The sequence below is a fragment of the Diadema setosum genome, chromosome 2 (assembly GCF_964275005.1).
Source record: "Diadema setosum chromosome 2, eeDiaSeto1, whole genome shotgun sequence".
Lineage (NCBI taxonomy): Eukaryota > Metazoa > Echinodermata > Echinoidea > Diadematoida > Diadematidae > Diadema > Diadema setosum.
In genome coordinates, this window is record NC_092686.1 from 22,732,711 (window position 1) to 22,757,451 (window position 24,741).

General features: G+C 38.7%; 1 protein-coding gene across 1 annotated transcript in view; it reads left to right on the top strand.

Moving 5' to 3' along the window:
- LOC140246233 (guanine nucleotide-binding protein G(i) subunit alpha) overlaps positions 1–24,097 on the top strand; it is an 89,494-nt gene extending 65,397 nt beyond the window's left edge. The window contains exons 7-9 of the mRNA XM_072325689.1: positions 10,271–10,424; positions 18,111–18,343; positions 21,463–24,097. Of these exons, the coding sequence (XP_072181790.1) occupies positions 10,271–10,424; positions 18,111–18,301 (345 nt within the window). The 3' untranslated portion in view covers positions 18,302–18,343; positions 21,463–24,097. The remainder of the gene's footprint in view (positions 1–10,270; positions 10,425–18,110; positions 18,344–21,462) is intronic.
- Positions 24,098–24,741: the final 644 nt, after the last annotated feature.

A 24,741-nucleotide genomic window follows, 5' to 3' on the forward strand; every position in this document is an offset into this window, starting at 1 on the left:
GCGGGTATGTACACAGGTTGTATGCGAGTTGTTAGTTTTGAGAGTTATTTATAGTTAGGAAGAAATTAGGGGGGAGAACCCCTCATAATTCAAATGCTTATTTTATGGAGATGTACTGGTCCTGTGGATTGGGTATAAGACTTTTATTAGTAATGAGGTCCAGGATTCAAGGCCATCTATGTGTACATCACTGATGCTAATAAGCAAGATCCATTGTCTCCCATGCTCTTCACTAAATTGGTATACAAACAGGTACTTGGCAGAAACTACAAACACGTAGAACAGGATTATGGTTTGATTTATGTTTTTAAGTGGCAGCTTGGCTGAAATGCTCTTGGAGTCTGGGAGTGGAGTGAAGGCTTGGTAAGGATTTGATTATGGTGATTAGGTAATGATATGGTGTGTAAAGTGCTCTGACCATCATGATGGTATAAGAAATTATACTGCAGTGTTCGCAGTGATAGAGTTTGCTGTTGTTATAGATACAATGTGGTTTTATCAATAGAATACGTAGAGAGAGAGAGAGAGAGAGAAGGAAACGAGAGAGGAGGAGGGGGGAGGGGTGGGAATAAGGAATCATAAACTGCTACAGTATAGGAGCAAGAGATTGTATTCGGAGGTGTGATGCTTCTGCAAATTTATGTAATGCATCAGATGTCACACCTACCCATGCGAATGGAATCTTAACAGCTCGGGATTGAAAATCTGTGGCACAACAGATATCAGATTCATTCCATTCCAGTCTGTTGGTCTCTTTAAAAGGAAATGTGCATGAATGCATCATACAAATGTACTGAAAAGATGAAAATGTTGTAAGTGCTGTCTAGAAGCAGATATTGTATATTGTGTTCAGGGAGAGAAGCATTGGGATGATCATTCCAAGAATACTGGTTGTAATTGCATCTTCTGCTGCACTGAAGTCTGAAAGCCTTCCGCAAGGCACGTCATTCTATGTGGGCAGGCTAACCACATACTGTACGTGCACGCCCAAATGCCCAAATCCATCGAAAGCATACAGTGAGAGTGCTCAAATGTATAGGTGTCATTGTTCGATACGTAGTAGGTATCAGCGTAAGAGGTGTAGGAAGTATATTATTCTGGGCTGTCATACTTTGTGGCCTGTTTACAGTTGATGATGATGATGATGATGATGATGACGATGATGATGGTGAAGATGATGATGATGATAATGTTGATAATGATAATGGTAATAATGATAATATGATGATGATGATGATGACGATGATGATGGTGAAGATGATGATGATGATAATGTTGATAATGATAATGGTAATAATGATAATATGATGATGATAATGATAATCATAATAATGATAATAAGATGATGATGATAATATTGATAATAATAATATCACAATAATAATAACAGGGGTCGCACTTAATTTTTTTTTAACTAGCCAGGCGGACTACTTAGAATCAATTTTGACACTGAAGCAATATTTTGGCTAGCCAAACGGACTAGTTACTACAGAATTTTATGATTTTTAGCTAGTCCGACGTGATTTTGGGTGGCCAATGGCCAGCGGACCATCGCCAATTTCGAACCCTGAATAATAAGAAGAAGAGTTATGAAAAAGACAAAGAGAAAACATGCAGTGTCTGATCCAATATCATTTACTAGACAAGGCGAAGCAAAACAAAAACAGCGAGAAACCGTACCAGTGCTATCACTGAATAATCTAACCCCACACAACAAAATGTTATGTAGATAAAAGTAGCAGTCCTATAGCATCAAGTCAATGATAATATAACATATGTCCCTGCTCCTTTTTCATGTCAGTTGATTCTCCAGGTTCAATGTCAGAGGGGGAGTAGCATTTAAGTTTAATCACAGTCCTTGAAGTACTGCCAATGACACAGTTATTACCTGTACTCGTGTAAGGGAGGGGGTTATACGGCAGAGAGAACACTGGGGGAGGAATAAAGAGAGTTCTCCTTGTTTTTATTTTTGTTTTTACCCTGTTTGCCAACATGTTCACGCCCGTGCAGACCTTCATGCTCCGCAGCAGATGAGGGCTTCGCCAGTAGCGTGCACTGACACACTTGCACACTGGCGAGCCCACCATGCATCACTTGAGATGCATGGAGAAATGATGGATCGAGTGGCCACTAATAAGATGTTTTTGAACTGCCATGATATGTGAAGTGTAACAACAACCCGTGCTCCCCGCGCAAATGTCCCGAGTGTGCAATCAGCGCTTGTGTACAAAATCCATCTAGGATCTTAGCACAGAGGCTCTGCTGCATTCCTAATTAGCTGAGCTATTAGTCAAACAGAATTCAGTGCACTATAGAATTTGTTGCTTTGTCTGTTTACTGAAAATACATGAATGCCATTTTCATTATTTCTCCTTTTTACTTCTCCCCACAAGGTTTGGCATTTCCCTGTAGTATGTTTGTTTTTAATTTTGTGTGTGTGTGTGTGTGTGTGTGTGTGTGTGTGTGTGTGTGTGTGTGTGTTTTACATCCTTTCATTGGATTCAGCAGTTCTCCAAGCCATTATTTCTGCAGCTACCCCATATGAAACATTCCAAAGGGGCTGGGGTTCGGATATTTCAGTGGAGAAAAACTGTACCTCTCTTCTTAAACTGAAAGACAAATGCTAGTGGTTGTGTACTATATCGTTTAGTTTCCTCGATAGCCATGTTTCCTTCATTGCTCTGTAACTCGCATATCGTGCACGCGCTGCTTTTTCCTTTTGTGTGTGTGTGTGCCAGTACATGAACACATGCCTGTACAGAGAATCCCCATACTCTCAGCTGTACTGAATCAAATTTTCTACTCCCTGTGCCTTCGGGCATTCCTGACACGTAGCGTAGCGCATGGAGCAGGGTCTGTCCCTCAGTCACTAGATTTGCGCAGCGCTAACAAAATTCCTTGCAGGGGGACAAAAAAAAGGATAGAAGGGGTTGACCTTTTCATTTGTATTTCCTACCAAATTTTCTGTTCATTTCCAGCCACTGTGGCTGCGGGCACGTGCATGTTTTCCTCACATCAGAGCTAATTCGATGAAAAAACAGAATTTGTTTATGTCCCCAATGTGTTCAGTTTGAATGTGAAAGACATGGTTAGAACATTTAACGTTGTTAACTGGTGCCAACTATGAATCATTCAGTAATGTTCGGAGCATTCCCATCTCCCTATTTAACCATAGTTTGCTATTAAATGTGGATTCACTCTATCTCACAGCGTCTTGTTCAGTAGTACACATGTTTGAGTTCTTTCGCTATACATTGTGTGTGGAGGACAATGAACTGCTTTGGTATCATCTCTACAGATGTAGCCACGCCTTTGGTTTCAATACATTGTACGCCCAAAATATGATGTGAAATCCATGCGCAGCTTTCTGAAATTATTTGGAGACAATATCATTTGATGGAACACACATGCAGTACATAAGCAGTGCATTTAGAAGAAAGCAGTTGCAAATGCATGTTGATAATATTTTCACTTTGGGGAGACAGAAGTTTGACCTATATTTTTACATGCTTCATCACTTACTTGTACTTGTAAAATCTGTTACTGATTTACTGCTCTGAAATCCCATATCATCGCTGGGGTGACAATACCTCGTATCTACAAAATGTCAAATGTTCAGGAGAGCAAAAAAAAAAAAAAAAAACATGGCGGCCAAAGTACAATAGCGAATGGGATAACCTTTTCTTTGATAGGCCATGGTGGCTCCATTTTTGGGGTAAAACAGTTAGGATTTGGATAGGACATCACTTGACTGATTATCTGACCATTAATGCAAAAAAGTTATTCTCACCAAAATTTCAGATACAAGGTCTCATCACCCCAGCGAAGATATGACTTTAAGAAAAAAAAACAAACAAACAGCTTTTTCCTCACAGTAAAATCCACTTTACTGGCTTTTCCTGGCAGAATCCTTTGTAGGCAATGTCTGTGCACACATGATTGCATAAAAAGATGAGAAAGAAAGGAGAGCAAAGCCACACTGAGTCTGTGTTTGTGCAGTATTTTTAGTTTTCTGACTTTTTTTTTTGTAATTTGTATATTTTGTGTTCCAAGGTATTGTGTGAGATTGTTCACATCACAGTCATCCTTTTGTTGTTTTTTTTCAAGATAATGTACTCAAGTGAATGTTATGATATGCACAATTCATACTAACCTTTTTTTTTTCTTTTTTTTTTCCTTATGTAATACCATTTTACACATCACGTGTATGATTTTTTTTTTTTCACATTTGCCATTTCGGAACACTCGCCCAAAGAAAACAAAAATTTAATGCATTCACCATGGATCTGTCAAGCACAAGTTATTTTGTGGCCCATATCCTCTTGCCCAATTTAGTTTGAATTATTGATGATCCATCGGTCGAAAGGTGTATGGGCGATTTCTCATCTGGACACCGTAACCTTTCCAGTAATGTTCATATGGGCTGTGCATGCCGCAGGTTGAAAATTGAAAGGAGGTGGAAATTGCCATGAACCTGCTACACGCAACCAATTTTAATGGTTCAAATACCTCAGTTAAGCCATACACACACACAAAAAAAAAAGCAAGCAAACAAAAACAAAAACATGTTTCACTGGCTTTTGAAGTGTTTTAAATTTTTCCATTTGAGGTCTTTTGGCAGTTTTAGTACAAAAAGTGTGCGTTGATTAGATAAGTATGAAAGGCTTGAACTGCTCCACTTCATCTGCTCTCATGTGCACATCTGATGGCAAAAAGAATGAACAAATTCCAGGACAGGACACAATACATGACTGACTCCATGCTGAAATTGAGAGATGGCTTATTAAATATACTTGTGTGGGTGTGACTGTAATGGTATCAATATTTCACAGTCCGCAGTGCATTGTCATCTCATCTAGGGAGATCTTTAGTGCATGCAAATTTCCACATAATTTCAAGTGACATGCTTCCAATATTCAAAGAGTCAGTCTGCAGTCTTACAATAACATTTATTTAAAGCTTCAGATTCCCAGATGCACTTACATGTATTTGCAGAGAGTGACATCCAAACCACACAGATCACCAAAAATTTATTTGAAAATAAACCCAATTTTGATCAAATTCTGGCTCAATACAAGATATTCATGAAGATTGGTACAGAAAGTATATTTTGAGCTGTTAAAAACAGAATAGAGATATTCATATTAGAAAAAAAAAAAAAAAAACAACCCTCCCCTCGAACAACAACAACCATAAACAGACAAACAAACAGACATCTGATGCAATTACTGTCGACATAGAAAGTTTTACACTGGACTAATTTCGGTAAAGTTGCTTTTATAATTTTCTGGTGAGAGTATTTTTGTACTCAGTAGTTTCTACAAATATTTATGTCTTATTGATTTCATCATAGTGGAGGGCAAAATTTGAAAAGAAAAAAATCTTCATTTTTTTTTTTTCACGTTTATACAGTACTATGATATTGCACATGGACAAGTGAATGCTAGGTGTTAATGTAATTTCTTTGCTTTTGATTGTGAGGCATTGTTACACCAAAAACAGAATATTGCACTAATCAGAGTTTTTAGCTGTAATTTGAAGACCCCCACCTGTCCTTTCTGTAGTACTTGAATTAGGATTGGAGATCACATACCGTATCAGTCGCTATCATCGGATAGTTTTCATAAGTCCAGGTGCTTTTTGGGAAAAAGAAAATGCTGAAGAAGAAGGGCTTTTTAAAATAATTATCAATGATCACTTGCAATTCATCTCACTAATTCTTATTGTTTTGTTCAAATATTTATTGATGTTCTGTGAAATTTCTTGAAACTTCGTGAAATCTTCAATTTTCTTCCTGATTTTTGTCTGTGTCTTATTTGTGGTTTTCAGCATGCAAGAAATGAACCCATATATTTGTCCTTTTGAAAGACCTGTTTAGAAAATATGTTTTTCTGTTTGTGTGTGTGTGTGTGTGCGTGCATGTGTGCGTGTGTGTGTTGTGTTTCCATTTTAAGCAAGTCCAGGAATTGCTATGCTCCCACTTTTCATTGTATTTTATTTTAAGTTTAGTTTGTACTGCCATCACACGTTTTACCCTGTGATAACCCCAGGCTTGCCCAAGGCTTACCGGAGATTGGAACATGTACGACTTATACATTTGTATAAAGTGAGCTGCCCTTGCATGTGTCAAGAGATGAATTACAATTTTCATCCAGGAGGAATAAAAGGAAGAACAAAAACAAACATGGAATTCTATCTTTTACCTGTAAGTTGAGAGAGGAAGTGCATTATATAATGGCATTGCTTTGACATTTTAGTAGAAAGCCTTATGCCAAATGTAGTTGTGGATTATTACACCCTTAAAATATGATATGCATATAGCACATTGTACAACAGACCACCTTCATAGATCAATTATTGAAGTTATGTGCGTAATTCCTTCACAAAGGTTGTCCGTGGCAACCCCAAAGATTGCTTTGGGTTGTGCCCAAAGTGTGATCTGAGCTACAATGGCAACAGGGAACATTTCCAAGACAAATTTCCATGTTTCTATTCAAAGGAGCTAGGGAAAGGAGCGAACTGCTCCAAGGAGTGAAGCCCAAATCCTTTGCAGATCGCAAGTATGTATTTGACAGTTTTAGTGTGTGTGTGTGTGTGTGCCATTGTTGCATTATCATACCTCTCTGTACATCTTTTCAAAAGAACAGTGCCTCTTTATGCTTTACTTCTTTACTTCATGTGAAAGAAGACACTTCCAGGAACAAGTGCTTTCCGATCAGTGTAAACCTTAGAAATGTCCAGGTCTGGCATTTGAGAATTCATTTTATTTTCATTGTGGCTAACCCATAAAAAACAAAAGAATTATTCTTGACTTTTTAAGAGCATTTGCAGTTTCGAATGCTTTCAGTTACCATGGCGTTGTTTGTACAGCACTCGGCGCGAAACCTGATGTTGAGACATTCCCAAGTTGCCTTATGCATACAATTCCCATTGACGCATCCAAGCCTGTGCATCATTTGTATGCTAATCGCCACACACGAGCAGCAGTCCTCCCTGCGTTCATCAGCATTGGGAGCGATCTTTTACCTCGCTCCTATCCATCTCCTTGCCTTCCTCCTTTCCTTCCTTCATGTCGTGGTTGTGATTTGCAAAATTAGTTGCCAGCCTTTTCTTCCCACCACAAGCCCCCCCCCCCCCCCCCCCCGTCCCTCAGGCCGAGTGAAGGAGCAGAAACGTAAACTTGAAATCATTAAGGCGCTGTTGCCGTGGCAACTGCCATGGTGGTGGAAGCTGGCAGCATCCAGTTCATTACGTCTATTAAAGACGTATCGTGCTGGGCGATGAGAGGTGTTCGTGTACAAAATGAGGGAAATTATACAGGTTGTTGGATAGATTGGCTCAGCTACAAGCTTGTGTCGTCTTACAAGTGTGTCTGATGTGCTAGCGTGTACACTTCCTTTTTTTAGCATGAACCTCTTAAGATCCTTAAGCGTGGTGTAATTATCAAAAGCTGCTTTTATAGTGTGGTTTCTGAGAGTAAAAAGACCATGTATCTTGATCCGTTTTCCCTGTTATAACACCAGGAATGTGATAATTTAGTTGAACTTATTACTTGCCAAACATCCTCACGGAATTGCAAATGTACTTGTGAAATCACCAGACTGAAATGAAAGTCAGATTGTTGACCTACATTATCTCAGTTGTCCTTATGAACAGACTCTAGGGCCAATTGCTTACAGAGAAACAGTAACCAACACACATCTTTCATATGCACATGTATGCAATGTACACACACACACACACACACACACACACACACACTGTTCAAAATCATTACAGTGGTCTTCTTTACAGAAATATTTGCCATCTTTCTGAATTTGATTCTCGGTGCACCGCAAACATGCGAGGTTGAAATTCATCTTAGAGCCGCAGGATTTTCTACTCTGTTCAAAGATGTATATGACCCTGCATCACAAAACCAACAAAAAGTCACTAGACATGGATTTTTAGTTACGGGCAAATTCTGAAAGAGTAGACTGTATGCTTTGAAATAATGTGTAACTCAATTCAAATGGACTCTCACAACCTATCTAAATATTGGAAAGAAAGCCACATTCTGGAAAAGTGTGTACTGAGAAAAGTACTGAGTATTGACTGATACCAACTTTCAAATCTTTGCTATCATCCTTTCAAAAGGTATTAAAGTTGAAAGTGAAGATTGTGTAAAAGATCTTTAAGAAATTAAAATGGCCTCTACGACATGCCTTATCAATCTGTTCTTTATAAAAAGATGTTCTAGAAAAACTGCTAAAAACACAATTTCCCATTTGGTTTATGATCCCAAACTTTAGAATTATGTAGAATAAGGATTGCTCTTTCAGAAAATATAAAAGACTCATGATTGACTAGGTTGACCCGTTTCAACTATTTTGAGTCATCACGTAAAATCAGGGTGTGTGACTATTTGTTGGTGTTGTGATGCACAGTCTCATATTGACAGTTTGTCTTTTCGTGATGAACATGTATTGGCAACATATCAGTTTCTGAATATGTTTGAAATATCGTCAGTTGAGTAAATCTTTTTTGTTCAGCATTTGCTGTAAAAACAGGTTTGTTTGATGGGGAGGAACACTAGCCTTCTTAAAACTCTTCCCAGAGAAGACGGCAAACAACCCTTCCACAAACCGTGTCGGTAGTGGAGAGGGAATGGCTGTTCATTTCACTGAAGGTTAATATATGCCGGCGAAGCGGCAAGATGTTGAGTTGCCCAATTCAGAGGATCGTTTGGCTGGCAATTAGGGGTATCTGACATTGGGGCATAATTACCCGTGTTTGAGTTTACCCCAGCATGTACACAGGCACGCCCCGCATCGGGCATGTTCCTCGTGGCGTGACGCACGGCGCACATCGATGTCTTCTAATGTCGGGCACCTGGGCTCCAGTGCCACACCACTTTGAATTGTAAGCAATCATGCTGACTAACGAAGTTAATGGTGAAGACATACATTGTAATTTGTATGAAGCAGTTCTGCAGACAGGGGGTTCTGTAATTTGAGCATGATGTGCAGATTCACATAAAATTCCCTTTAAGATTAATGTCAGATGTTTTATTTTGTGTATGTATGCGATATGTGTGTGTATTTGTGTTTGTGTATGTGTGTTTTCTTGATGCCAGCAAGTACCTCATATTGTAGGAAATCTGCACATGTAATCAGAGTTTGTTTTGTTTTATCATTTTTTAAATGGTTGTATGGCTGTGTTTTATGGAGAAAATAAGGGAAAGTGGTCAGTTTTGGGCAGGTAGATTTTGCTTGATGTTAAACATGTTGCAGACATACATGTATCAAATCTGAATTGAAGACTGGCTGATTATTTACGATACACCTTACAAGGTTTTTATGAGATGGTGTTTGGTTTTGTCATTTACAAAGAGGCTGTCATTCTTAGTGCTTGTGAAGGAAGAAAAAAAACATAGCATCCCATAATCAGTGTTCCAGAATTGGAATATCAGATGTTTTGCTTTGGAGTTATTTTTCCCTAGAGCTGCAGTTTCTATTTTTGCCAAGGTCTCTCCATGTTGTTGTTGCTGTTATAAGGGTTCTTCAAAACATCTTTGGCAGTTGTTGGGAAATGTGTATGTATTCCCCGTTTATCTTTAAAAAATCAAGTCTGTTGCAATTGCTTGGACTGTATTTTGGTGTGAAATGCTGTGAGAAAATTTTGAATAGTGCAGAATATGTGTTTGTGTGTGTAGAAGTATGTGTGGCATGTGTCTGTCTGTCTGTCTCAGATATGATGCTGATACAGATACTGTACTTAAAAGTTTCTTCCACATTCAAGGTGCCTTCATCCTGTGCAGATGGTAGTAAAGTGGTCCAAATGATGGGAAAAATTGCTATTTAAACATGCATGTTATGTCAGTGTGGACATGCTTTTTCTTTGATAGCATTTAGCTCATCATTTTGAACCAAGGAAAACACATTTCATTTGGCAGAATGTAGCCGCTCTTATACAGTGTATGTTGCATTTGTGATCATGTTGCTCAAGACATAGATCCAACCTTTTAGCTGTTTTGCAGATAGTGTTTTGTTCTATGAATAATTTCCACCTAAACCCCCATACACGTTTCGTCGTATATTTCTCTACACTCAATCTGAATACTTTAAATACAGTGAAAGTGTTTTGACCAACATTTTTACCTTACACTTGAAAATGCAGTATAATCCATTTTTCATTGATGCATGTATTTGTGACTCTCTTCCGTGCTGTGGTCGGAACACACTTGAATTTATTTCTGAATGTCTTCTCTCTCCCTCCCGCTCCCAAACAGAATCGCATGCATGAGTCAATGAAGCTCTTTGACTCCATATGCAACAACAAGTGGTTCACGGAGACCTCCATCATCCTGTTCCTGAACAAGAAGGATCTGTTTGAGGAGAAGATCCAGAAGTCTCCCCTGACGATCTGCTTCCCAGAGTACACTGGTAAGTGCCCCAGTTCTCCCCTCTTATAACTGCTTTACAAAACGTCTTTCACATAAATTGCCATCATCTTCCTTCATCGTGCCTGAAAATCTCTGTGGTCTCTCATTCTTGACTCCTCCTCCCTTTTTAGACTCTTCTTCCCAGGCCCTTTTCCCCATTTCCTTATTGTTCTCCCCCCCCCCCCCCTCCCTTTCTCCTCCTCCTCTAACTCATCTGCCTCAGCCTCCTCACTTGTCTTGTGACATACTCCACACATTTACCGAGTCTCATTTTATGTGAATCTGGACATCCAACAGTTTTGCGAGTGATTAAATTTGTGATCGTGGGTTGCAGTATTGAACGGAGAAATGAACATGTACAGTGTGCATGTCGCATTAAATGTCGGGCTGAAAGTTAATATTTAAGCGTGTTGTTGAATTCGCAAATATCACCCAACTTGTAAAATTCGCCAAAATAAAAACCTCCAGAATATGTATGGTGTATACCGTTTCTGTCTTCCGTCTTCAAACTCCATCTCATCCCTCCTTTGCTCCTCTTCCTCCTCCTCCTCTCCTCTGCTCTGTCTCCTCCCTTCTCTTTTCCATTCTATCTTCTATTCCCATGCACCCTCTTACCACCCCCTTTCCTCCCTCCTTCCCTCATCTTTCATCCCCTCTCCCCTCCTCAAGTGCCCCTTCCTCGTGCCCATCCATGCTGTCTTAGTTCCTGCTCCACTTTCCTTCTGACCTGGTTGTGACAAGTCCGCACATATCAATTGACTTAGTAATCGTTGGAAAACAAGTGCTGGAAAAAAAAAAGATTTGGGAAAAACAGCTGCATCTTAAATGAGAGGAAGCCAATGAAACAATGCATTAATGTAACACTTGTTGATTTCATATAATGGAAATCACAAGATACATTAGACATATTGATTTATTAATTGTACCTAATTCTAAAAATATGATAATTTATCATGCAGTATAGGGAAAATGTGCACCATATGTTTCAGCTGACAGTACTTACAGTGCAGTGCCACTCTATGTTTAATTTGATTACCATAAATGGACAAAGCAGGTAAGTTTTATAAAAATTTACACAGGATACATTCCAAAATCATAGAAAGAAAGAAAAAATTCAATATGCACTTTAAATGAGACAGATTTACTGGCCATCGCCACAACACATGCAAACAATGAAACGGAGACTTTTCTGAAAAATGCTAGTCTTACATAGTCCAGTTTTCATCAAACTCATTTTCATCGGTTGCCAAGATTTTATTGAATTTTATTTTCTTGTGATATTCAGTGAAAATAAGAAGTATATTTTCAGATCGTGGAAGATTTCTGCGTTTGTACTGCACATAAGTGGTAAAGCAAGAAATATACATGTACATTGTACATGCCTGCACACTGAGCGTTCACATCTTAGGTAGATCTATAAATTGCAACAAGCTGCACTTGTAAATGAAATGCCGGACCTCGGCTGGACCTGAAAAACACCTTTGAGAAACACCTGGGATTCCAGCCGCCAGTCGTTACAGCAAGCTGCATCACAGTAATCAGTCGCCGGGGAAACGCTCAGATCGGATATAATTACTATATATGTAGCATGGAAGAGGAAGTTGGAATGGGCGGGGGGGGGGGGGGGTAAGAGGAGGAGAGACGATAATGGCATTTATTGTTTTTCCATCACCATGGTGTAGTCTGCCCTTGTGGTTGCCACGGCAACTTCTTGTGACGACTATGTGGGCTCAGCTTGACTACACTTCGAGTAATCCTGCTGCAGTTTATTCCCTCTGAATTATTCAGGCGTATTGTCACTTTAAGTGAAATTGAGATACATAATCCAAGGGTGGTGTTGTATTATATTGGTACTTTTAGTAGAGTAGTCAGTTTATTGTATCTTTCACTAGATTGTACTCTTTCTGTAGTGCAGAACTCGACGGTATTGACTTCTTTTGCCCTGGGGGAGGGGTGCAAGTATCTACTGTAATTAGTGGTAATAGAAATCATTCATACGTTAAAACTTGTCTGAGCAGGCCTGGTGTCAGCCTTCTCCAGCAAAATTTTCATGCATGGATACTGTGTAATTGACCCAATTAATTATTCAGAGTGAAAGATATCTTTCAGTATCCTGTGACAGTTTTCTTCCTTTTGCAAGAAACAAAATATACCTGCATCATAAATCATTTGTATTTGCCAGTCAAAACAGATAGAGGTATACAGCCTTTAAGCATTGTTTGATGTAAATGGGTAACTGTTGAGTACTTATAAAATATTTCACTTCATGTATTTCCAAATTCTCATTAAACTGCAAATAAGAACTACAAAGTGTAAGGGTACCAATCTGGACACTCGACGTACTATGGGTTTACTGAAATCCTTCCATAGATTCGTCATGTAGGTTGTGGAAGGCAGTCAACATACTGTGCCTTGCACTGATCAGATGCATGAAACTCCAGTATGCCAAGGGAACATGTGATAAATTCATGACCCATTGTGCTGATGATATTATATTCCTGCACGGTGGCGCTCATCTGGGACACAGGCCAGTTGTCGTGGCAACCAAATGCAATTAGGAACATCAACGCAAAGCCCCGTATCGCCCATACATAACAGAGTAGTGGGTCTCATGGCTTAGTATTCAGCAGTCCTGGGCTGCCTCGTGAATGTCCATATTGATTGCACTCCGTTTTAATCAGGGCTGTTACAAGTCCATAGCATGCTTTTTACTGCCATGGAGAGAATTGATAATGCGTCTTGATGCCTTGGGATATCTGCCCAGACAGTTATATAACGTATCATGAGCTGTAAATACATGTTAGGTTGTGTTGGGAAGAGCATGAATGCTTATGAAATAGTCATCGCATCAGTACCTGTTGATTTTTATAGGGTTTAGTGATCCTAGCATAGGATACAGTCACAATTTGCCTACTGGACTATGTACACAAAATGTACATAAGGGAAAGGAGCATTTGCAACAGGCAAAATAACACTTTAGCAAAAATGAAAAACATCAACAACAAAACGCACACACACACACACGCACACACATATCAAGTGCTTTCTGTAATCAAGCTTGTGAAACTATTGCATCACATTATCGCTCATCTTGTTGGGGAAACAAGAACTTGAAGTAGAATGGTAATCAACCACATCTTCTTTTAATACATAGTGAAAATAGTGTTAATTCTAGAGATAACAGTTTTAGTTTTGGTGTTAGTGATATACAATGTAATGTATAGATCGGTTCACTTTCTGTATTTAGTGTAGAGTTGCCAGAGACTAATTATTCATTTGCCAGTGTGAACAGAATGCATTAAATGATGTAGTGCAATCAGCGTTTTGTAGTCAACCTGGTTTCTGTGTGACAGTCATAGCATGATAATAAATTTTTATACCAATGTAGGGGTATGTTTTAGGGGACAATTAACCACCAGTTTATTCATGCAGTTATACATGTTTCAATGTGGTAAAAACTTGTCTTCAGACATGAAAAATAAAGAACGCACGAAAAGATAAAGAGGTGTTTTACGTACTGGTACTGTAGTGTATGGAAATTAACAACACACAGAAGACAAGATACTGTGAAGCTGGAACATATATGATACATGTAGATGTATTGTGCACAAGTTTATAGAATATGCCAAAACAAAAGACAAGGGATGCACAGAAAAACAGAAATACAAATTGTCTGACAAAGAGACAACATACCTGTACCAGGAATATCATGTCACTTTTGTTTGCTTCCCTCAGAGATATTGCTCTTGATGAAAGCAGCAGATCAAAAACAATCCGTAGAATTTAATTCTGCCAAATATTCTCCATCAAACAGTGTTGGTACATCAGTTGCCTAATTATTTGGTGTCCTAGTGTATGACCAATTTGAAATATCTGTTTAGGTAATATAATTATGATATAATTATGATAATTACGGCTCTAGCATGTTACGTGTCTACTTGCAAATTTCTTCATAGCTGTATGTAGCACAGCTAAAATGATAATTCACTTGAATATGCATGAAGATGTTGACTTGCACAATATTGCACTCTGTTGTATCTTTTATCATATTATCGAGTTATATCGTATGGTAGTTATTTCTCTTGACTTGAATCAAAGATGAGTCACCATGCTCTTGTACAACAAACATGTATGATACAATGCAAGTGATGTCTCAATGACATGGCCAGTAGAGACAAATTGGAGATTACTGATGTCATGTCATGTTATTGGCATTCAAATAGTCCAGAACTGTTTTAATAAACATACTCGTCTGACATACGTGTAGCTGTAATGTACTGTAAAAGTGGAAATTTTCGTGCATTTTACGCAACCTGAAACTAGCGCGAAAATAAAAGCACGCGAATATATTTGTTTGCCATATGTTCCAGCAGTTGATGACTTCTTACCCCGCCGAGCGCGAAAAATTAGTCTCGCGAAAAATATCCACTTTTACAGTAATTGTAAAGCTCCCTTTTTGGAATTTAATGCTTTTATTCCACATAATTCTTGAGATGGGGAATTTTGTTTTTCTGTATTCTTGATGAGCATGAATATACTCAAATGTGGTACTCTTGAATTTCAGCAGATGTAGGTACATTGTATGTGACCTGGGCGTTATTTGCATTAAAAGATACAGTCAAATATACTGTAGCTCAAAAAAGCAATCTCAAGTCAGTTGTTTGCCAATCAGAATTAAGTATTCAGAGACTTAGGCCAAAAAAAAAAAAATTGTTGCATTGGCGTAACATGAGATTTTCAAATAGGGTCGGTCGGGCGGATTTTTTTTTTTTTTTTTTTTTTTTTTTTTGCTACCTGCATTTTACGTGTAAAACTCGTGCTCAGCTCAGTAAACAGTTACAACTGCTGCACCGAATGTGCTGTGTTCATCTATTCTACAAATCATTTATGAGGCCGATATTACTGGAATTATACCCCTTCACAGAATTTAAAGATGTTGAAATCCCTATCCTGAATGTTTTTACTTCATATTTTATTATTTTGACTTAGATAAGATAGATGCAAATTGACCCATATGTACGATCTTTTCATCGCACACGGCGATCTCTATTACAGTCCCACATATACAGATTCGTGTAAGTTCTCCACACAAGAAACCTATGGCAAAACTGTGCACAATACATCGCAGTCTGAATGCTACGTATACACTGAATAAATCTTGTTAGAGTACGTGTCCGTGTTGGAATCAGATGACGTACTGATCAAGGAAGGCTTATGCGAGGCGCTAGATCTCTCCCTCGTACATCCGATATCCTCAGAGCCGTTTCCACTTCCGGGTTTGTGCGATCGCGATCGCAATCAACAAGATATTTGATATCGATAGCAAAAAAAATAATAAAAAAACATGGGGTCGGCGGAATTTTTAGGGTCGGGCGGGTTACGCCAATGCAACAATTTTTTTTTTTTGGGCCTTATGTTCAATCTCAACTTTTATGTCATGGGCCCAGGTACAGTAATATACCACATAGAATCAAGGCACTTAAAAACACACACACACACACACACACACACACACACACACACACACATGGTAGACAAGCACTATAGGAGATTACACCAGTTTTGATAGGATAATGATAATGTGACTCATGGGAGTGGAGTTGTCAGCTTGCACTGGATTATACGTGAAAATCGCTGTAATCCTGTGTCTTATAGTCTTTCTCGAAAAGTTGATGGAACTAAAGGTCAGCTGTGCAGAATTGCAAATGATTTCCAAGAAACATCACGAAGACACTGACTGCAGTCTCCTGTGATTAAACTCCCTGTCAGTAGTACAGAGATTCATGTACGTTCTTGCATTTTTATAATTGTGCTTGTGTATTATTTTCTGTCCTCCCTCTGCTTTTCCCCCTATTTGTTGTGGATTTGTGAAAACATTTGTGTGTGTGTGTGTGTGTGTGTGTGAAATCTTGATGTGTTATGAATTAATCATTTCCTTCCTGTGTGATTAGCAGATACCCTGTAAAGCATCAATTACCAGCAGCAAAGTACAAAGTAGGAAAAGGAGGGGGGGGGGGGAAAGAAAGGGTTGATGTTCCAGATATAATATATCAAAAGATGTCTGCATTAGTAGGTTGAGTTAATGATAGACCCCTTCCCTGCAATGTGCTATGTCAAGGAAAGGTCAGGAAAGTCATTGTCTTTACACTTTCAATGCTGAGTTTTTCTTTGCCTTGTGTGTGTGTGTGGGTGTGAGTGATCTTTGCACATGACATCAGGTTCACACAGTAAAGTGGCAGGGCCCAGCCTGGATACACGTACGTGTGCCTTCATCCTCAGAAATGCAGATAGTTAGAAATGAAAGTGCTCACCTCTCGGGTTCCTGTATTGTATACGGGAGGGCAGCACACAGCTACCATTACTCATAGAGTTATGTTCATGCATTTTAATGCAATGAGCCGCTGGCACATCGCTGTGCACATGAACAAGGTGCAGACATGGTCTAGACACAGAACAGTAGGCTGAGTAGCACTTGCAGTACTGGGCAAAGTGCATTCGTTGAAGACTGCAGTTATCAGTGATGAATGACACATTGGTAATAGAGATTAGATCGTGAGCAAATGACATCAAAATGTCTGTGAAGTGGACGATTAGAATCGTAGTATCTGATGCTGAGTTCAGCTAAGCTAATTAGGTACATTTATTTGCAAACGAGAAAATATACGCATTTCCTCATGACGAACAAATATGATTAATGTGTTCGTAAATTCCGACATGCTATCACCATGATTGGATTCTGATAGTTTTGCTGTGGAATTGGATGCATTGTTAAAGATACAAAAGGACAGTTAAGAAAACCAGCATTGATCTTTTGAAGTATAAAATTCAAAAGGAGCCAGTAAATGGGCCCACTCCGTAAAGCCTTGTGATACGTGGATCAAATGAAATGACAGTGATACATGGTAAACTTGTTCTAAAACAAACATGACCACACAGCTTTTAAAATGTAACCAGGGTCTGCAAGGAAGTGCCCCAATAATATGTAGGTCACTTTCCTTGGACTCATTCACTTGTTCAAACACGGAGATATCAATGCTGCTACTAAATGGATACTGTTACATCCAAAAACAACACATTTGTTATTCTTGTTGCATGATGGCACTGTAGTAAGGTTATTTTACAGTAGCAAGTAACAAATGGCAGGGGACTAGGAATCATGATAAACCATGTCCTACTGAGGTGGCACAACCTATGTTTGGTGTTATGAAAACTACACAGACCCGAATATACCCAGGCATGATGTAACCAACACTGCCTTACCCCCATCATGCACAAGTTGTGATACTATTACCAAAGCAGGTTGTGTAGTCTTCATTCATCTTATGTTCACTTTATCATGTCAATTCAAACCACTGAAGACTAGTCCCAAGTATTCTTGGGCTGGGGTAAATGAGAAATGTGTGTTAAAGAAAAATCAGCCTTCTTCAACAGGTGAGAGATCATTTAGTTATGGATCACTTCCAGCAGGCCTGTGTGGGCTGTCAAGCACATAAGGGAGAAAACTGTATGTAAACTAATTCATTTGATATTTGATTCTTTTTTTTTTTTTTTTTATAGATATTCTCTTAATTTGTGCTTTGTGACAATGACAAAAGGACTTTCCATTGTCTTTGCAGTTAAGATGTGATATTCTACGTACCCACTGATTCTTCACGAGTTTCCTTGTGATTTCTGTCTCCCCTCGCAGGGTCCAACACATACGAGGAGGCGGCCGCCTACATCCAGATGCAGTTTGAGGACCTGAACAAGCGCAAGGACCAGAAAGAGATCTACACTCACTTCACCTGTGCCACGGACACCAACAACATCCAGTTTGTGTTCGACGCCGTCACCGATGTCATCATCAAGAACAACCTGAAGGATTGCGGTCTCTTCTAAATGGGGAGCCCTTGGAGGGGCGTGGCACATTGCAATCAGTAGGTGAGAGAAGCCATTTTTTATTTTACAATGCCCCGCCCCAATGCTTTAGTGTAAGGCCCATAGTTTGTTAGGATTTATATATTGAGTCAGGGGGTGGGAAGGAAAAGACAAACAAACTTAGAGGTTTTCAAATGAGTAGTCCTTGACATTTTGCAAGACCTTGGGTAAGTACTAAAGAAATCAGAGACTCTGTTGTAAACACATCATTATTCCATTTTTTTTTTTTAATACAGATTATAGTTGCACTTGTATATAGGTTTATTATTTTGAGTGAGAAACTGAAAAGAAAGAAAAATGACAAGCAATTGATTGAAATGTGAGAAACAAACCACATAGGGGAGGTGCGGGAATGTAGTGTTGGAAATCACCAAACAAACATGCCATGAATGTAACCTGGCTGTACAGATTTAGCCTTTCATGATGGCAGATGCCTTGGGATGCACAGCTTTGAAGTTCAATTTACTGGCCTCTGATGAGAACAGTTCAAATAGATGATGGAATTATAAAGTGTAGTTGGTATCATATGAGATTGTTAGATTACCCCCTCCCCTTTGTGTTACGTTTTTACACAGTCCATTGTTTCCATTTGGGCAAGAAATAATAGGATATACACTGTAGGCATAAAGTGATGAGGTGCATTGCTGGGGGAGGGGGAGTGGGAGGGGGGAGACTTTGAATAATATGTTTCTTTGCTTGCTTGTTTGGATGTTGGCCTAAGAAGGGGCTATGATACTGTTTTCTTGTATGTACAAATCTCAAAAAATGCTAACGAATGTGATTCAAGACTTCAGACTGTGTATCTGCTAGAGAGGGCAACAGTTTTTTGTGTGTGAACCAACATGTCCTGTACATGTAGTTTTCACTCGTATGAATCGCATCCTCCCATTGTGTCTGGAAGCAGTGGCGTATCTAGGGGGGGGGGGGGGGGCAAGGGGGGCACGTGCCCCGGGCGCCACTCCTTGGGGGCGCAAAAAAACGAAAAAAAAAAACGAAGAAGAAGAAAAAAAGGAAAAAAAAACGAAGAAGAAGAAGAAAAAAAAAAGAAAAGGAGAAGAAGAAGAAGAAGAAGAAGAAAAAAAAAAAAAAAAACTCGCCTGGAAAAGGGGGGGGGAGGGAGAGTGGTGGGGGGGGGCAGAAAACCAAATCAAACAAGATAAAAACAAAACATGATGATGACGCGGACAAAATGACAATGTTTATTGTGTTCACACAAAAATTCCATGTTCTGTGAGCTGAAATACAAAAATTTTCGGCTCGCTCGCTGCGCTCGCTCGCCAAAATTTATATAAAAAGAAGGTAAGAACAAAACGTGATGATGACAAAATGACAGTGTCTATAGTGTTCACACATGTCATTTTATATTTAGCAGGCAAAATGTTTCACGGAGCAGCGGCTGCAATTTCATTCTGAAGCGATCGCCAATTGGATCAAAAGAAGGCGCCAACGGTTTCGAACATACGGGGGGAGGGGGGCGCAAAAAAAAACCCCGAATCAAACAAGATAACAACAAAACGTAATGATGACGCGGAAATATACAAATTTCGGCTCACTCGCTCGTACTAATTTAGAGTATTTTTTTCAAGTCCTCATTTTGTTGGTATAAATCGTTATCTATAAGGCCGTCACTATATCTTGATTAGAATTGTAAGATTTAATAAGCAAAAAATGACAAGAGTTTCATGATTTGTAAGCTGAAATACAAAAATTTTCGGCACGCTCGCTGCGCTCGCTCGCCAAAATGTGTATAAAAAAAGAGAAGAAGATAAGAACAAAACGTGACGATGACGCGGACAAAATGATAATGTCTATTGTGTTCACTCATGTCATTTCATATTTAGCAGGAAAAATGTTACACGGAGCAGCGGCTGCAATTTCATTCGTTCTGAAGCGATCGCCGATTGGATCAAAAGAGGACGCCAACGGTTTCGAACATACGGGGGAGGGGGGCGCAAAAAAAATAAAAAAGATAAGAAAAAAACGTAATGATGACGCAGAAATATACAAATTTCGGCTCACTCGCTCGTACTAATTTAGAGTATTTTTTCAAGTCCTCAGTTTGTTGGTATAAATCGTTATCATAAGGTCGTCACTAATAAGCAAAAAATGACAAGAATTCCATGTTTTGTAAGCTGAAATACAAACATTTTCGGCTCGCTCGCTGCGCTCGCTCGCCAAAATTTATATAAAAAAAGATAAGAACAATACGTGATGATGACGAGGACGTAACTATACAAATTTCAGCTCACTCGCGCGCACTAATTTAGAGTATTTTTTAAAGTCCTCAGTTTTTTTTGTATAAATCGTTATCTATAAGGCCGTCACTATATCTTGATTAGAATTGTAAGATTTGGTAAGCAAAAAATGACAAGAATTCCATGTTTTGTAAGCTGAAATACAAAAATTTTCGGCTCGCTGGCTGCGCTCGCTCGCCAAAATCTATCAAAATTCATTACATTTAAATAACCCTCAAAAGAGCCCTTTTAAGTGCTTGAAAAAGCATCATGTGGACTTTGTTTAAAGTCCCTACCGGGATGGTGTTGGGGTTGAACACTTTTTCAGAAATTAGGGGCGCAATTTTCGTGCTTGCCCCGGGCGCCGTTTTCCCTAGATACGCCACTGTCTGGAAGAGAAAGATCCCCTGTTTACACTCAAAAGTGACAACTCACTCAATAAACATTTCAACTTGTGGTATACTGCATGGTCATACTCTGCCCCATTAGGATGTGGACTTGCAATATTTTCATCTTTCAGGAAGAGTAAGATGCCTTTTGGACCAAAAGTTAACAATGATTGGATTGTTTGAACGTAGCACTTGATTTCTTGGTAGCTACATGTACATGTATATGGAGGGGGAACGGCTTGATGTGTGATGACACATGCTATACTATATCTGTTGGTTAGGTAACACATGCAAAATGGGAAAGAGGGAATGCGAAAGAGGCCCTAAATTATGCAAAGATGCTACAAATATTATGTAATAACTGCATAGACATGTATACAGGGTATTGTCATGGCATCATGCGGCAATCCGTTGAAGTGGGACTCCTGCTGTCATTCGTGTGTGTTGAATAATGCTAATTACACCCGTTCTCTGCATCTACATGTTTTCCCGTCGGCAGATATCCTTTGGAATTTATTTTGGAGATTTGACATTTGCGAGCCAGGCTGGAGGTGGTTGCTAAGGGACTCATCACCCAAGCTGCAGGAGGAGTATGCTGTGTCAGACAGCCCGCCACTCGGTTAGGGGAACGGTGTTTAGGATCAGCATGTCATGTCTTGCGTCAGCACCGTATGGCATGGCAACGTTGGAACTACTTTTTTCCTCTTCTTTTTTTTTTATATCTATATAAATATATATGATTATTCCTGTGCAGGAGTTGCAAGCTTGAAGAAAAAAAAAAGAGAGAAAAAAAAAGAAAAAAAAAAAGAACTCAAAAATTGATGTCCAATGTAGGTATACATACATGTACATATTGTATATGTATCCATTCTCCGATGCTAGCATAAGTTTGCTTGATTCTTGTCATATTTGCTGAGCTTCTGACTTTTCCAAGACATTTGAATACTTCATATGTGTATGTCTGCGGTATTTTGAATATAAAAGTGATGATTTAGGAGTAAGGTTTCAAGATTTCACTGTCTCATTAAATCTTTGCGCAGTCTCTTGCTATCATGCTTTTTTTTTTTCTCTCCTTGTCTTGGCATATGGGCAGAAAGCGTGTGTGTGTAGTGATGGGAGCTTTACTTCATAGTGTAGACATGTCTGTGAGTCTGGGCGGAATGCTGTAATGCTAAGTAGCGGATGAAATAGACTTTGAAATACAAAGGCATGTTAGGACGATGCTCTGCGATGATTGTGAAGGGTGCAAGTGTATGAGACAGCAAGATAGCAAACTGACGATTAAGGAATTCTGTATGAAAAGCGATAAAGATTTGTCTTTTTTTCTTTCTAAACTGTGGTATGCACAGAATGAACTCCTGTTCTTGAGTCAAGGCACCAAGCTATCACAATCAATTTTGAGGAGAGGCGTAGTTAGTGATTCAAGCTTAATGCATACATTTACTACACTGTGCTTTTTTTTAAAATGAGATATCATGCGAACAAGCACCTCAACACGTGTGAATCGTGAGAATCCTGTCAAAGACCCACTAAGATGTGTAAAGTTTTTAGTTTGATGTCTGTTTCCATGACGATGAACATAAACTAACGTATGTTTTGTTAAAAGTATGTTGTGTACAGTTGTGCAGTTAGTATTTACATAGCACCGTAGGTCATCTCTATATATAGATATATATTAACAACAACAAAAAGAAGCATGGCAAATTTCTGTAAGAACATCGGGCCAAATATTTTAGATTAGGATTCCGTCAAAGTATGACACATTTGTTGATTTTTTTTTTCTTCCTCTTCAATTATCAATGAATGATAAAGAATGTGTTTTAGTGCATTTTATAATGGCTTTTTATGTACAAAGATCTTCAGTGAGTGAAATTTTCTGTTTGCTTTCTTTGTGAGTATCCTAAAAATATAACAAAGTAAAAAAAAAAGATAAAGTGTCTGTTTTGTAGAGTAAGTCTCCATATATATATAAAATATACATGTATATGTAGGAAGGAATATGTGCAAGAAACTATTAATTGGGACTTTTGATAATGGTAAATGTTTACCTTTGATTGTGTATCTATGGATACATGTTTTTCTTCATTGTCAAAGTGCGTATGTCAAGTTGGTTTGATTGTATACAGTTGTACTTGGACTCGAAGCCGGCATCATGCAAATGCGATTTCATGTATGAATGAGTGTCAACAAAAGGCAAGAAAAAATAACAACTGAAGTAAAAAAAACAACCAAAACAACTAATATTAACAAAGAAACACAGAATGATAGGTATGAAAATGCCGCTATTGTTGTTTAATTAGTTTGTTTTCTTTGTATCATATTGTATAGCTCTTTGACAATCTTGTGTGTAAGCTCTTTATTCCCTTCGTTCATCCGCAAACCAGCATTGCCACATTGAGCACTTTGTTCATTTTAGTGCATTGTCAAGTCCAAAGTCATTGTATTTTTATTTTAAAATTCTTGAAATATGAGCTGAGTACGTCAACGTGCCTTCAGCATTCAGGGGGGGGGGGGGGGGCGGCGGTCGTGGTAAGAGGAAGCGTGACAGGGAATCAGAAAATAATAACTGGTAGTCAGTCGATATCCTTGTGTGTATGTACATTTGTATACCGACATTGTTGGAAAGTTGTAACTGTCAACCCGTGGCAGAAAATGAACGCAACAGGAAATTATGAACTTGATTAAATACATATGCAAGAGTCCAGGTTGCATTGGGAGATCAAAATTGTAACTTTGCCCACACCCAAGTATGACAAAGAATCAAACAAAAGAATGAAAACAAATATTTGTTACCTGTGTGCTTATGTGTGTCTGTTCCGTCGAAGTTGTAAAATGCTATATTCAGGTGCCGTTTGATACTTTTTTGGCTGTATGCTTGAAACATGTTCGTTTACTGAAAGGTTTTAGTTAAAGGAAGGGGGGGATGGGAGGAATATGTGGTAAATAGAACAAAGTGGCTTCCTGCCATGCATGCCTAGGTACCAGCACTTCTACTGTCCACATCTTTGGAACTAAATTATGAATTCAGCACATGTATGACTGTGAATGGTCCTCGCCAAGTTTTTATCTTGTTTACGACGATGATATTAGGCTTATTATAAAAAAAACAAAAAACAAAACAGCAAAAGTTCTTGATGGTTCCCCCATTCCCTCCCCCCCCCCCCAAAAAAAAAAAAAAAAAAGAGTTAAAATTGATGGAAACATTATGCATGACTTATAAACTTGTGTTTTTGAGTGATCAGTTTTATGCTGCTTGCTAGTTTCTGTCCATTGACTGTAGCTCACAGTTTGAATTCAGGTTGACATCTCGTACGTACCGTGATATCCAACATTCACACATTTTTTGTCTGCTTGTCTGTTTGCAGCCACGTGACATATACAGTCACATGTGTTAGACCCAGATCGTATTTTAGACATAAGTGGTTCATAGCGATCTTTCTTGTCTTCAGGGAATCACTTTTATAACAAAAGAAAAGACAAAAAAACCTCTCTGTGAAATTGTGTCAAATCAAAGTTACTTGATCTCGTGGCATTTTGTACCAAGACCTTACGTGTTTGCCATAGTTTTTATGTACAGAACTGTTAATGTGATACTGTAGGTAACAGTGATTGTTTTGTTCTTTCTCTCCCGCAAATGTTCCAGTGTGATCGCATCTTCTCAAATTCATTTGTTCAGTGTAGGGAATAAGTTCTGAAGAAATACGAGGACAATATTTTGATAGTTGAATGTCCTAATGCAGTAAAATAGAAGCAACTTGAGCATAGGAGGAAGAGCTCT